General features: G+C 37.8%; 1 protein-coding gene across 7 annotated transcripts in view; it reads right to left on the minus strand.

Moving 5' to 3' along the window:
* Positions 1–8,413, minus strand: part of gria4a (glutamate receptor, ionotropic, AMPA 4a) — a 123,153-nt gene extending 114,740 nt beyond the window's left edge. For 6 of the 7 annotated variants that reach the window (XM_077207126.1, XM_077207121.1, XM_077207125.1 and 3 more), the window contains exons 1-2: positions 8,042–8,411; positions 4,185–4,343 (exon numbers count right to left, since the gene is read on the minus strand). In XM_077207126.1, coding sequence (XP_077063241.1) covers positions 4,185–4,343; positions 8,042–8,114 — 232 coding nt within the window. In that variant the 5' untranslated portion in view covers positions 8,115–8,411. Of the gene's footprint in view, positions 1–4,184; positions 4,344–8,041 lie in introns of all 7 variants that reach the window. The other variant, XM_077207123.1, reaches the window with a different exon arrangement.
* Between the last annotated feature and the right edge of the window lie 6,929 nt (positions 8,414–15,342).

The raw sequence follows: 15,342 nt of genomic DNA on the forward strand, positions 1-15,342 counted from the left end.
TTCTTTATCTTTTAGTCTCCTCATCTTTCTTACACTCTCTCTCTCTCTCTCTCTCTCTCTCTCTCTCTCTCTCTCTGTGTGTGTGTGTGTGTGTGTGTGTGTGTGTTTGCTCTAAACATTTACTGCTGCAGAAAGGTCACGACACACCCATCCATTTATCTCTCTCTCCCGTTTCTCTTTTATCTCCTCCCTCCATTTCTCCGTCTGTGCCCTGCATTCGACAACATATCATTCCCGTAATTTCTTGGTTCCTCCCCTTTCATTAAATAAATCCCTCCATCTCCTGATTCCATTCATCACGCGTTCTCTCTCTCTCTCCGCTGAAACTCATTCAGAGATTGATTCTGCTCACCGCTTTTAAGTGCTCAGATAAAGGTGTGTTAGGATAAAAGAGAAAACCCTTTCCACTCCTTATTCTCTCCTACAGCCTGAGGAGACGAGCGGGAAACGATTAACTTTACCTCTCTACCTCTTTCTCTCCATCTATCACACACACACACACACACACACACACACACACACACCTCATCCCCAAAGCTGTCAGTATTCCGCAGCTGATGAGGGCTAAAAGAGCTGGAAGGCAGCCAGGGCAGAGATAACACACACACACACACACACACACACTCTGCAGACTCAGGCTGGGCGAGAGTGCACGAGGTTTCTTCCCGGGCGGGAGAGAGGTTAAACTGGGATTGACTCTCCTCTGCCGGTCCCAGTTTGACTCCTGCGCTGAAACACACACAGCGCTTCTTCAGTCGTTCCTTTAGAACCGTTTTGTCTGTTTAAAGTTGCTATAAGGTTCTTTAGATCTGTATTTTAGTCTCTGGTTTCTTCTGAAGTCGTCATGAAATGAAAGTTTGGGTCCAATTCTCACTATTAACTACAACTTTTGCCTCGGAAAACTCCTAATTACTGCTTATTAATAGTTAGTAAGGTAGATGTTAAAGGAATAGGTCTGTCTTCAATTGCTCAGCCTCAAGATGTTTCAAACCTGTATGAAGTTCTTTGTTTTGATGAACACAAAAGAAGATATTTTGAAGAATGTCAGTAACCAAACTATTGATGGAGCATAGTATTTTTTTTTTACCGACATCAAAATTTCTTCCTCAGAAGAAAGAAATTCATACAGGTTTGAAACAACGTGAGGGAGAGTAAATGATGACAGAATGAAAATTTTTAATTAAAGTATTCCTTTAAGTCAAAGTATTGGGTGGAATTGAGGGATGTAGAACATGATCATGCAGAATAAGGCATTAATATGTGCTTCATAAGAACTAAAAAACAGCCAAAATCCTAGTAATATGCATGATAATAAGCTAGTTAATAGTGAGAATTGGACCCTAAAATGTTACCGAAACTTTCATCTGAATAATTGATCTGACATTGTTGAAAATGTTTTGACCTTTTTAATCAAAACGTCATAACTGAACCTTCCGGTGAAATATTCTCTCTAGTGACGTATGCAGGATTCTCCAATCATTAAGTCCTGTTAAACCCCGCCCCTTCATTTGCATGCACTTTTAAGTGCTACACCCACACATCAACAGCCAATCAGCATCCGACACATAACAGTAAGTCCCCGCCCCACATTTTTTGATTTTGAATATACATCACAATACGGAACAAAGGATCTTTCTCTACTTCCATTCAACTAAAACTATTAAAACCATTTTTGCTAACTGAAATTAAATGTTTTTAATATGCTTTAAGACAAAGCATGCGTAAGTTCATAAGTCGACAGCATTGCTGAGAATTTTCTGCTTAAAACTGCAGTGAAACAAAGACAGTCTCAAAAATACGCTTTGAAATCGCTGGTGTTTCTGACGTCACAAACTACCTTGTAACCAATCAGATCAACGTGTGATTGTCAATGAGTGCATCTCAGTGAGTGGAGGCGGGGCTCATTTGCATATTCATAGAACCGTGTATACTAAATGAGGCAAGAGTGTTGAGTTACATTCAAGCTATTTTAAGGCATGAAGAATGTTTTTTCAAGGAAAAAAAAAGTTTAAATATGTAATTTTGGTGGGATAAAAAGTTTTAAGGGATAAAGTGATTGACTACAGGGGAACTTTAAAGGTCCCATATTGTCAAAACTGAAATTTCCTGGCTTTTTTTCATGATAACAGAGGTCTAGGAGCTGTGAAACTACCATATAAGTTTCAAATCAGTCGATCCACAGACAAACGCACACAGCCTGCATAAAGTATCTGTGCCTTTCTCGAGCCGTTGTGACTTCCATGTATTTGTGATGTCAGAACTACTCAGTCACCAATGGGGGGTCACTCAGAAAACAACAGGCCAATCAGAAGAGAGGCTCATGAATATTATGTAGACAGACCAAAATCGAGCTGTTCTTGGCCGAGCTCCTGAGAAAGGAGCTGTAAAAATATACTGACATGGTTTTTGGTACTTATACCGCAAATATATATTCTTACGGACATCAAAACCTAAAATAAATCTTCAGAAAGTTGTACAATATGGGACCTTTAAACTAAAAGAAAATGAGAAATATTGCCTTGACAACTAACTGAGATAAGTTTAGATTGAAGCGCTAAAATTTAACTAAAAATAAAACATTATAATAAAATATATTTAAAATGTTAATAAATACTACTAAAATAAAACTGCTGATGCCACTAGTGGGCAAGAACTCATAATGTGTGCTTAATGTTTCTCTGATATTGCTTCTCTAAAACTGCACCTCAAACTAATCGCTTAATGTAAACGATTGAGTCCTTTCGGATCTGTACAATATTTACAAAAGCCAGTAATCAAGAAAGCAGATTTAAAATAAGCTTGCTCAATTCAAAGCTCACACAATCATCATATAAATATCAGGCTTACATAAATGCATGAATCAATGGCCAATTAGATGCTTTCTCTAATACTCATGATCCTCTCTAGACTCCTGTGAAGCACGGCATGCCTGCTGTCCTATCAGCATTGATCATACTGCACTAAAACCAATCAATGATACAGGTACTGTCCACTCAGGGGAGCACGCCTGCGTACAGGACTCTGAGACTCGTTCTCATGATTTCCTTAATTGGAAAATGTTTTAAGATCTCAATGGCCTCTTGAGTGCCGAGGTTTCTACAGTACTCAAAAATGCACTTTAAGTGTGTAAACAGGTTTGTAATGCTCAAGCATTTGCGTCTGTGTTTGCATAGAGAACAAGTCTGCTCTACACCCCTTTATCTTTCTGACTTGAATTGCAGGAAACTGAAAAGAAACCGCTCAACAACCACTCAAACAGACGCGCACACACACCAAAGCATGAGGAAAGCTGGACAAGAGTTGAAGTTGAGGTACAGTCAAACCAACATTTATTCAGACACCTTCATCATTTCTCACATTATCAGTTTATTCGCTATAGTTTAGAAAATGGTAATAATATGACAAGAACTCAGAGTTATTAAATCAGTTGATATTTCACTGGTTTTGTCCGTCCTTCTGTTAGACTCTCACTGATGAATTATGTTGAATATCTGTCAGCTGTTCAATTTATCTACACAATTACATAAAACCAATTTAGTTCAAACAATTACCAAGCAATCCTTAATGTTGTTCAGTCTGTGGTGTAAAAAGGTGCATTAGCAATTAAAGAAAAAACACTTGAGAAAACATGGACAGGTCAAAGTGTCGGAATCATTTTTGGTCACAAATTTGTATAGATATTACTGGTAGTCACTGTATGAAGAATACTGGGTATAATATGTCACAGTTTACTTTATTTTGTTATCGTTGCTTACATAAATGATCTATAGTGTCCTGCACACACTAATAAAAAAATATCAAAAATGATATCTGGTGTCTGAATAATTTTTGGTCTGACTTTATATGCATGCACTGAATGAATGAAAGAGTTGCATTGTGTCATTGACGCTGCATTTACAGAATAGCAAAAATAATGACTGTTTTCAAACAGGTTTCTCAGATGCTCCCAGCATCCTTCCTCATCTGCCATTGGTCAGTCAGACAGATAGTCCCGCCCTCAAACTCACTTCACTGGTTGAGTCAGAGGTTGACATGCCACTCAAACAAATGCATCAGTGTATCAGTCTTCAGGAAATCCCCTACTGTAAATATGCAGATGACTGGCTAGAAACGGCAGCGACTCAATACAAACTGCACTCGTTTTCTCTGACTATGTGACATAACGTTTGACATCTTTCACTCACAGGCATTGGTGACAGCAAAGCTGTTGGCCGTCTCGATGTTGTCGACATGTGGAACCAGGTTGAACGGCGCTTCCGTGGCGTTCGGACTCGTGTTGTGGAGAAATATGGCCAAGCGGAAAGCTGTATATTCTTGATCCGTGTTTCTTATAAACAACCCACCTGGAAAGAGCGAGAGAAAGAACGAATGAGTGACTGCAAAGAGAAAGAGGTGCTTACAGGTGAAACTCGAAAAATTTGAATATCCTGCAAAAGTTATAATTTTGATGATTATGGTTTACAGCTTATGAAAAGCCCAAATTCAAAATCTCAGAAAATTAGAATATTACATGAGATCAATAAAAAAAGGATTTTAAATACAGAAATGTCGGCCCTCTGAAAAGTATAATCATGCATTTATATATACTAAATATATTAGTTTCACCTTTTAATTTGAATTACTGAAATACATGAACTATTGCACGATATTCTAATTTATCAAGTTTCACCGGTAAGTTTTTCAAAGGAATAGTTCACCCTAAAACGCAAAATTCTGTATTAATTTCTGCTTTACTTTCACTATAGAGTGCAAAAGTGCCTGGCGTTGCCGTTTCCATTTATTTCCCCCATAGAGTTTTTAGAGTAGTCTTCATTAAAGAGTTATAAACCATAAATAAAGCCAATCAGCTACAAGGTGAATCACAACATTACAAACTTTGATTTGAAGCAGAAAAGTATTTGAAAATCGGACAAAAAGACAAAGGTACGAGACTATGAACTTAACAGCTTTAGTGGGGGAAAGAGCTACAATCCCATGATGCATTGCGAACAGCATAATGAGTTAAAAAAAATTATAGAAAAATATCAAACTAAGAACTTATATATATATATAAATTAAGTTTATTGCAAAATATGCATATACAAACATTTCAGTATTCGCAGTGCTTCATGGGAGTGGGCGGGGCTTGTTTCAACTGAATTGTGGAATTTTCTGTGGAGCATCATGGGTAATGTAGTTTTTCACCACAAATTCTGTTGTTAAACATGATCATTTTAAAACTAAGCTGAAATAATGTGGGCTGACAGCTTCAACAGAAGCAAATAACACCGATTAACAACCTCGTAGCACTCAGTAAAGCTGTCTTTAATGATTGATAAGTTATCATTAAAAATCTATTTCCCTATGGAGAAAATGAATGGAGTTTTTACTTCCAGAACCCGACTGTTGTGCTCTATGAATCATCATCTCGGCTCTTAAATCTCTTTTCGATAATCTTACACTCGGATGTTTGTCACAATACAGAAGAAAAGATCTATTGCTGCATCCATGTCATCATCACTTTATTATTCTTAACTGAACCTAAAAAATGGAAGAAAAAAATGTGTACATTGAAATAAAGCTGATTGAAATTAAACTAGCTAAATGTTGCCTTGACAACTAACTGAAACAAGTTTAGGTTGAAGCATTAAAATTACTCACTGTAAATACAATGAAAAAAAATTACTTCTTTAAAACAATTCAGCTGGAAAAAGTGAGAGGGAGGAAGAATAAGTGACTGCAAAAAGGAAATAAGAGAAAGAGGTGCTCATGTGTCTTAAATGTATACTTCACCCTAAAATGGAAAATGCTGTCATTTTTTAGCTGTATGACTTTCCCTATAAATCTATAAAACCTCAAAAAATCTCATTGTGATTACATTCAGATACGGCACATGGACTCTAAACACACTGGCTCTCTCGTGTCGTTGACCGTCAACCTCCAATGACGTCAAATCTTGATTCACCACATTGGAATGAACGCTAATGTGAATGAGATTTACCAGACCAATGAAAAATGTTCAGCAAATAACGATTTTGTAGTGTAACGATCAGCCGATTCAGTGAATTTGACCTTTTGACCTTAAAATGAGGTGAGATTTTACTGTGGGTGTCAAAAGGATGAGACAACACAGCAAAGGAAAGTTCAGTGAAAACGGTGTATTTACAATACTCTCGATGAAAAAGTATTGCATGCATTGCTGTTTTTACGGAGCTTACTAGCCCTCGTCTGCATTCACTTTAATTGTGCAAAATACTAGGGGTGTAACGGTTCATGTATTCGTCCCGAACATACAGTCATACTCCAGTCCAGAAGGGGGCGCGTGCAGTAATGCAACACTGTTTGCTAACCGCCACAACAGGAAAAAGAGCAGAAGATGAAGAGACGATCTATGCACCAACCCAAAACAAGAGTTCAGAAGCACGCTAGAGCTTGATAGTAGCCAATACGCTGAGTTTAGATTAATTTTTGGGACGCCCTCCACAAACTTCACGGAAAGGAAACAAAAAAGCGACAAACTGTTTGTTTTCTTTATTTTACAAAAGCACAATGTTTTGTCTTTGTTGTGAGTGTACAAAAATAAAAAACAGACCCTTTACAGTTTCGAATGATGTCTTGCATGATGCCATGTAACCGTGACTGTGTTACACCCCTACAAAACAGAGCAGTGTGAACATTCTGCTAAACATCTCGTTTTGTGCTCCACAGATTCAAGAAAGCCATTCCGGTGTGGAACAACATGAAGGTGCAGTTAAATGTCCATTTCTGGGTGAACGATCCCTTTAATCTTGTAAATGAAGTGTGCTGAAGATGGCATGTGTTGTCCTGTCACCAGAACAGGCACGGCTACACTTGGCACGGCCAGTTTCATCACATCCTCTCTAATTATTCTCTCTTTCTGATGGGCATTTTGGCTCAACAGCCGTTTGAGATCCCACAGCGTGCTTTTATGTGTGAGGAACAACACAAGCATTGTGCATTTGCATTGCAGCGGTATGTAAATGTCATTAGGCGTTGCGTGCAACTCTGAGAGCGTGTTTGTGTGTGTGTCCGTATTTAGCGTATTAACTTTTATCGGCAGTGCTGTCAAAGGCGCGCAAGTCAGCGGCTGCATCTCATTATGGCGTGAGACTCTCCATCTCAATGAGCAATGCAGTGACTGAACACACACACACAAGACACATCCTGCAAAAGGAGAGGTGTGTGTGTGTGTGTTGTGTGTGTGTGTGTGTGTGTGTTTGTGTGTGTGTGTGTGTGTGTGTGTGTGTGTGTGTGTGTGTGTGTGTGTGTGTGTGTGTGTGTGTGTGTGTGTGTGTGTGTGTGTGTGTGGCATGGGCATGCATAGTGGTTTGTTGATATTAATCAAATGTAGAGCTGCAAATCTGTAAAGTTTGATTGGGAAGAAGAGGTCATCCAGAATACTGCAGTGATGCCCTGAACTGAAGCGCACTCAACATGCTCTTAGACCACAGTCTTCATCATCATGACCACACACACACACACACACACACACACACACCAGCACAACTCATGCATGCTATAAACCCTTAAAACATACTTATACGATCGTTCAGTAATCAGTATCAATTCAGTATTCAGGATCATTCAGTATATAAAATAGCACCAGGTTAGGGCACTTTGTAGGGCCGTAACCACCAAAGGAATTCAGTGATGTGTCCATCCCCAAATTTTAAACTAATAGGAGGTTTTCACTGACCAAACTTTTATATTTGGTTCCCCGAAGTCCTTTGCTCATGCATCATTGGTTCTTTGGCTTGTAACTGGCAGCAGAACCCAATTTAGTGCTGAAAAGCAGCTTTTTAGGGTCTAATAAGGTGAACGGAGCAAGAACACAAAGAGCCATTTCAGCATACTAGGTTCTTTAGGTTGGTATGATTTTATATAGCCTTTGACATCGCTATTTTTAGACTCATATCTCTGTATTTGTGTAGTGCGGTGCACATGCTTCTTCTTGTATATTATGCACTACATTGTATCTGTTGCACTGCGATATTCCTCGTGGGATTATTAAAGTGTCTGTCGTGTTAGAAGTGTAACTCACCGATTTGGACACTGCTGGGAAAAGCCCCTTCACTGAGTCCCCACAGCAGCGGGATCAACACCAGGATCCGCATTCTGTCCGAATCAGAACAACCCGTCCGGACACATGGGTGGATGGATGGATGGATGGAGACGAGATTGCGTGACCGGACGGAAATAAAAAGACATAAATGGATAATCTCGCAAAAGGGACTTTCAGCAATCCATCCTACTGGCAATCCGTTTGTTCCCCGCAGTATCCACTGGAGAGAGAAGAAGACTCTGTCCGGATGAAGACGCGAGAGAGAGAGAGAGAGAGAAAGAGAGAGAAGGCGCGCGCGGGAGAGAGGGAGAGAGAGAGAGAGAGAGAGAGATGCGCGCGCTCAGTCTGCGCTCTTTGCCTCAGAGGTCTTCGCTTTTTAGCTGTGTTTGCTAAGGCAAGTACCATGCACTATTACTGACACGTCTATATATTTAAACAAACCCCTTACCATACCAATTCAACTTGGTCCTTGGCGTGTAACTCGTTCCTCAAATCATCAGTCTTTACTTTACTAGGGGATCAGACGCAACATTTCCATGTGCTGGACGAAAAAAAATCCAACAGACTCACATTTATCTACAGACTAAGACAACACAGAGACACGCGACTTTTGACTGGAAGAAAACATCATAGCAACGCCCTAGCGACCGCGTTCTGTTCCGTTCCAGTGCGTCTGTTTTAGAACGCCCCTAAGGACTCGCGTGCGTTCTTTACGGATACAGAAACATGGTCTTCAGGGGTTAGTGCTCACTACTTCTCTCTCCTTCTTCCGCTCTTTTCTCCTGTCTTTCTTTTGCGTGCAACACATGAGCTATCCCATGTAGTGAAATAAATTGTTGTATAACAGTAGAGCAGAAATGTGTGTGTACAGCATTCTAAAAGCATATTTCATGCACATACTATGCATATAGTGTGTATATATAGGGTAAGATGGAGTTAGAACAAAATGTAAAATAATTTTACAATAATAATTTGTAAATCTTGTTAACCCCCATTAATCTGTCATTAATGAAAAAGACTATATTAACTATTCTATTTAAAATTGAATTTTGACAATTTAGTTAAATAACTGATCACAGACAAAGCAGAATTCCAGTAAAAGAGATTAAAAGAGACTCATTTTGAAAGGTAAAATGATTCTGTGACTTACAGTATATAGGCATAATGAATTTAATTGCCCATATTTTAATTGAAGATATGTAGCATAATAGCAACACATTGAACGCCAAATGAATGATTTCACTCATAGGTTTTAATGAAAGCGAAGAGGTCTGAAATGTACATCTAATTCATGGAAATACTGAATAACAACCCCTTTAATTACACTAATTATTCAATGTAATAATATACCACTCTGGACCTTCTGTGCCAATTCTTGGCGGCTCATCTTACCCCATGGGGTTTAATTTGATCTTTTTACGTCAAAATAAAAGCTATAACTTCTACTCCACAAATCTAAAAACATTGGTGTGTCCTTCATTAACAAATAGACACAAAAAAACGTTTATACTCAGCATAATACAATGTTATAGATGTCAACATTATACAATGTCCAGAGGAACAGGACGTTTTACAGTGTATAAAGGAACAGGATAGCAATCTTTACAAGTACAGACATCACAGCAGTATAATGCAATACAGTGTATGTTGTGTAAACACATCACAGTACAATAAATAGTGTAAAGTACAGTATTAAACGGTATTTGTTCTCGGATGTTGTGGCGCAGGTAAAGAAGTCTCTCTCCTCTCATCTTATGACCTTATGACATAAAACTGTCAGAATATTTTCATGCACAGTCCATAAATCCGTCAGTTCTGTTCTTCTGGATTAGTTTCTCCTCAGCATTCACCTCTCTAAAAAGGTTCCCGTCCCCTCTCATATTTATATCTTCTCCGGTTAATATATACGAGTTGGTGCTCCGCTGCTTTATGAGGTTTGGCTCGTGGTCTGCACGTGCACGCATAGCGGTGTCTTATTGCCCATTCATAATCGTTACGGCCTCCGGTGGCGCTGACAGACGGATTGTGCAGCTCCCCCGGTTTCTTTACAGACTGAAACGAGAGAAACTCGTGTATTGAAGGGTTTGTGAGATGGCTGGAATATGGCGTGAGGCTGCTTTAATCTCTAAAAGCGATCAGAAAAGCTTCCCGACTGTGTTTGTTAGAGGGTGTGTTGCTGTCCGTGGTGCTGATATTATTCCAAATTAACTACATATTCTGGTCAACTACTTGCAGGGGGGTTTGAAGGCTCAATTGTGATGATTCCCTTTTAAAAATGTTTTTGAAAAAAGTCACTTTTATGTTCACCAAGGCAGGATTTGTTTAATCAAAATATTGAATTAAAAATAAAGTAAAAATATTATTACAATATAAAATAGCTATGTGAATATATGTTAAGGAGTAATATATTCCTGTGATCAAAGCTGAATTTTCAGCATCATTACTCCAGTCTTCAGTGTCACATGATCCTTCAGAAATCACTCTAATATGATGATTTGATGCTCAAGAAACATTTATGCATTATTATCAGTGTTAAAAAAAACAGTCGTGCTGCTTCAGATTTCTGTGTATTTTTATGAGTCTTTGATAAGTAGAAAGTTCAAAAGAACAGTATTTATTTAAAATAGAATAATTTTTTGTAATAATTTATAGAAAAAAGCATGTTTTTTCCATTGTACAAAAGCCAAAACTAATTCTAAATGTACAATAATAAATATGTTACAAAGTATTCTTCTAGTTACAATTAAAAATTTACTTTGTTGACAACACATAGATATTTTCTATGGACTATTAAACCTGTACTTTCAAATACATTAAAAATAATAAAACAGAGAATATTGCCCTAAAGTGCCCTAATTTTGCTTTTTTGAATATATACCTTTCATGCAGTTTTAAAGATCAAAGTGCAGTTTTTGTCTCCTAAAAGAATGAAGTGATTCTGAACTGAAACGAGTCGTCAGTAATTCAGTCTCACTTCTGTTACACACCTATGTAAGAATGTAACTAATTAGCATAATGCCTGCCTGTGGTCTTGATTGGCTGAACAGCTTCTCTTAGCCCCGCCCTCAAACACTGTAGCTTATCTGTGACTGGAAGAGTTTGGTTCGTGTTGTTCATGTGGAGAAGACGCTGTTTTCTGCTGACAAAGCAAATCCACTGATGAGATTGATACGGTAAAACCCACGCCATCGTCACTGTTCGCATCACTGTGTGTCAAGAGCTGAGATTCACATATGATCATGAGCTTTAGTTTCTGACCAATCACAACAGACTGGGCCGTCAGACCAATCACAGTAGAGCAGCACTCAGAGAGGCGGGGTTTAGAGAGACTGAATCTTCGAACGAACCATTTTTCTTTATGAGTAAATTTAGTTTTTTGACTTTAGATGCATGGAAACCAATAGTAGGAGAGTCCAAAAGAAAATTAGGAACCTTTAAAATAGCATAATAGAAGCAGTTTAAAGTTAGAGTATGTGAGCACACATAGCACATTCAACTTTTTTTGTTTTTTATTTAAAAGTTGAATTCTCATGATATAGGACCACTTGAGGTATTGCAGTAGACTCTCTTTGAGCTCTTGTGGAGTCGTATTGTTGGGAGGAATTACTTTGATGACTCTCTCAGTGAGGTGTAATGACTCTCTCTCCTAATAATGGCCCTCCTGAGATGTTATTAAAGAATTGGATGGATCTGATTTTAGGGTCATTTCTTCTCATCGTGCAGACGACTGTTGAGCATGTATTTCATAGAGGGCGTGAGAGAATTGATGTGTGTGAAATCTCTCTCGCTGTGTATCGGTGTTTTTCTCCAGCCCGCCTCACCTCCTCCTTTAATGCTTGAAAATCAAGCACTTCCAGAGAACGCTTACAAAGGATGAGCCGATCAATGGAGTCTGGAGGCATGAATTGGATCCCAGTGCCAGAGAAAAAGAGATTCAATTTATTGATTAGATCAAAAGTAACAAGAGCAATTGGTTCGGTTTCAACTTCATGAGAAACTCAACACAAAATAGCTTTTCGCTTGCTTTCCCAGGGGAAAATTATTTTGCTCAGAGTTTGCAGTTTTGTTGCTCAGGAGGTTCTCGTTTATGTTTCGTTAGGTATAAACTTATAGTCTTAGATGTTTCTCATAATCTCATTAAACAAATATGTGTAGTGAAATTAAATAAATGAAATTAGTTCATTTCACTCAAATATTAATGAAAGTTCATTGTGCTTAGAAGAAAAAAGTAACTTTAACTCAAAATTATATTAAGCTAAAACTGAATAAATTCCCACCATGCTTTCTGTCAGATGGTTTAAAGAGAATGTTAAAGGGGCAGTAAGCGATTTCTGAGAACACTGTTGATAGTGGATTGGACCAAGCAGAGCAACACACTTGTAGCCAATCAGCAGCAGGGGGCGTGTCCACTCGTGCTGGGGGAGGAGAGAGTGAGCCAGTCAGCAGTAGGGGCGTGTCCACTCATGCTGGGGGAGGAGAGAGTGAGCCAATTAGCAGTAGGGGGCGTGTCCACTTATGATGGGGGAGGAGAGAGTGAGCCAATCAGCAGTAGGGGGCGTGTCCACTTATGATGGGGGAGGAGAGAGTTAGCCAATCAGCAGCAGTGGGCGTGTCCACTTATGATGGGGGAGGATAGAGTGAGCCAATCAGCAGTAGGGGCGTGTCCACACATGCTGGGGGAGGAGAGAGTGAGCCAATCAGCAGTAGGGGCGTGTCCACTTATGATGGGGAGGAGAGAGTGAGCCAATCAGCAGTAGGGGGTGTGTCCACGCATGATGTGGGAGGAGCAAGAGGGAGATTTGAAGAAAGACTGTAGAAAGCGAGAGACCTGAGAGACATTACAAAAGAGAAAAGCTCAGAGAAATATTACTGGAAAATGAAGGGTTATGATCAGGTAAGAGCTTTAGGACCCACGTATTAGAAAAGCTTCCGAGCTCTAGAGAGGCCAAAGGCCTGAAAACGCGCTTATTATGTGCGCTGAAGTTTTGTCATCTGCCACTTTAAATGCTCACGCTCTTTAAAGCATAATGGATTCTGATTGGCTGTCAATATTTTTATCTTTCATCAGCTGGAAAAAAAATCATTCTGAATGTGATTCCATCCATATCATTTATTTGTACTGTTATCGTTATAGTTGTGTTGTGGACTCTGCTATTTTTTTATATTTAGAACAATTTTTAGAACTATATCTTTATGGTTATGTTTTTAGATAGCGTCCTTGGTGCGAACGGGCCTCAAGAGTGTGTGAACAGACTGACAGTGAAGCTCTCGTGTTTGTGTGGGTATTCAGCTCATGTCTTCACATGCAGGGCGCTGGAAGCTATAGCACACAGCATCTGGGCGCTCATCTGCTTCTTAATGACATGCTAATGGCGTTAACATGCTGCTTGCTGTGGGCACGAGTCTGTATGTGTGTGTGTGTAGATATATCAATAAAGCCTCACGGGCTGAAGAGCTCTATAGCTGAGCTCGTAACACAGTTCAGCCCTTTACATCTGTAAGTCCCATGTTCTCCGATGATCCTGATTCACGGCTCCTCCACTGTGACCAGACTTTATTTTCATCTTGAACTCGGAATTTCCCACTTCCTACTAAGAAATACCTACTTAGAATTTGAAATGTAGTTATTAAAAAGGTCAAAAGCACATACAATTACTACAAAAAACTAAAAAACTATTAAAAGCACAAAAGCACATAACAAAATGACTAAAACTGAAATAAAAATCAATTGAAGCTATAAAAAGAAATATTAAAAAGGACAAAAGCACATAATACAATAACTAAAATGACTAAAACGGAAATAAAAATAAATGAAATAGAAATGTTATAAAATATTAAAGAGGACATAAACGCATAACTAAATGACTAATACTGCTAAAACTGAAATACAAATAAAGCTAAATATAAATATAGAAGTAACAGCATGTAACAAAATGACTAAAACTGAACAACTAAAGTATAAGAATAAAAGCTACTCATAGTAAACAAAACACTATGACAGTATATGAATGATAGTAAAATCACACTTGATAGTTGAAAGACCAGTAAAGTTGATGCTAATATTATTGTTTGTATTGTTGAATATCCCACATCAAGCGCATCATCAGGATCATATCCCTGTACTCTGGCATGTGCGCCGCTAGTGTGTAAAAGTGAGTAAGTGCAGGTGCTCATGAATATTCATCTCCCGGAGAGAAGGGCCCACTGTCTGAACATATACTCCATTAGCATGTAAAGACAAGCCTCATCAATAACACATGATCACATGATCACATCACTGGAAAGGTTTAGTGTCGAAACTGCTCTCTGTAATTCTGGCAGCTCTTCAGTTTTATTGACCGTCATTCCAGGCAACACTTTCTACATCTGTGCTGTCTCTCACTCCTTTGATATTGTGTCCTGAATTCCCATAACAAAATAGAGCTGAGACTGCAGTTAGTGTATTATAAAACAAATCTGCCACAGCAGTTCTTGAACGTGTGAAGCTGTTAGTGAAGTAATAATGAATTATAATGTAGTAAGTCATAAAGGAGTCTGTCATATAAAGACGCAGTTTTACGCAGTGCTTAGGAGGGTAAATTTATCCTTTGCCAACAATTTGATTACAAATAGATTATTCATTGAAATTATAACTAAATTTGCTCACAATTGGTTCAGATCTATTTGTTTTGATTTATTGTAAATATATGCTTTGGCAACATTTTGGCAACTTTATTTCATTTTGATTTATAAGAGTAATAATAATTGTCTTCCAAATTTTTATATATATATATTTTTTTTTTTTAAATGTTCATTGTTAATTCATGTCAGCTCAGGTTCAATAAATAATATTAACAGAAAAAAAACATTTGATTTTTACTTTAAATGTTGAAAGTAACATTTACTATGATTAATAAATGCTTTAGAAGTATTTTTCATTCTTAGTTCATTTTAATAGTGAAATGTTAACTAATGGAACCTTATTACACAATTGGTGCAAATCCTTTTTTATTATGATTTATAATAGAAATAATACTTATTATTATTAGGATTAATATTATTATTATTATTATTAAAGGGTAAAATATATTACACATTATATAATATTATTTAATTTTATTTATTTATTTATTTATTTATTTATTTATTTCATTTTGTCAGTTCCTGTTAGCTCAGGTCCACAAAATAATATTAACAGATACATCTTTTGATTTTAATAAAATATTATTAAAAGTTGAACTTAACATTAACTACAATCAATGAATCCTTTACATGTATTTTTCATTGTTAGTTCATGTTAG

Source organism: Siphateles boraxobius, unplaced genomic scaffold (genome assembly GCF_051911475.1).
Source record: "Siphateles boraxobius isolate OS27281-9 unplaced genomic scaffold, OSU_SipBor_1 6, whole genome shotgun sequence".
Taxonomy (NCBI): Eukaryota; Metazoa; Chordata; class Actinopteri; order Cypriniformes; family Leuciscidae; genus Siphateles; species Siphateles boraxobius.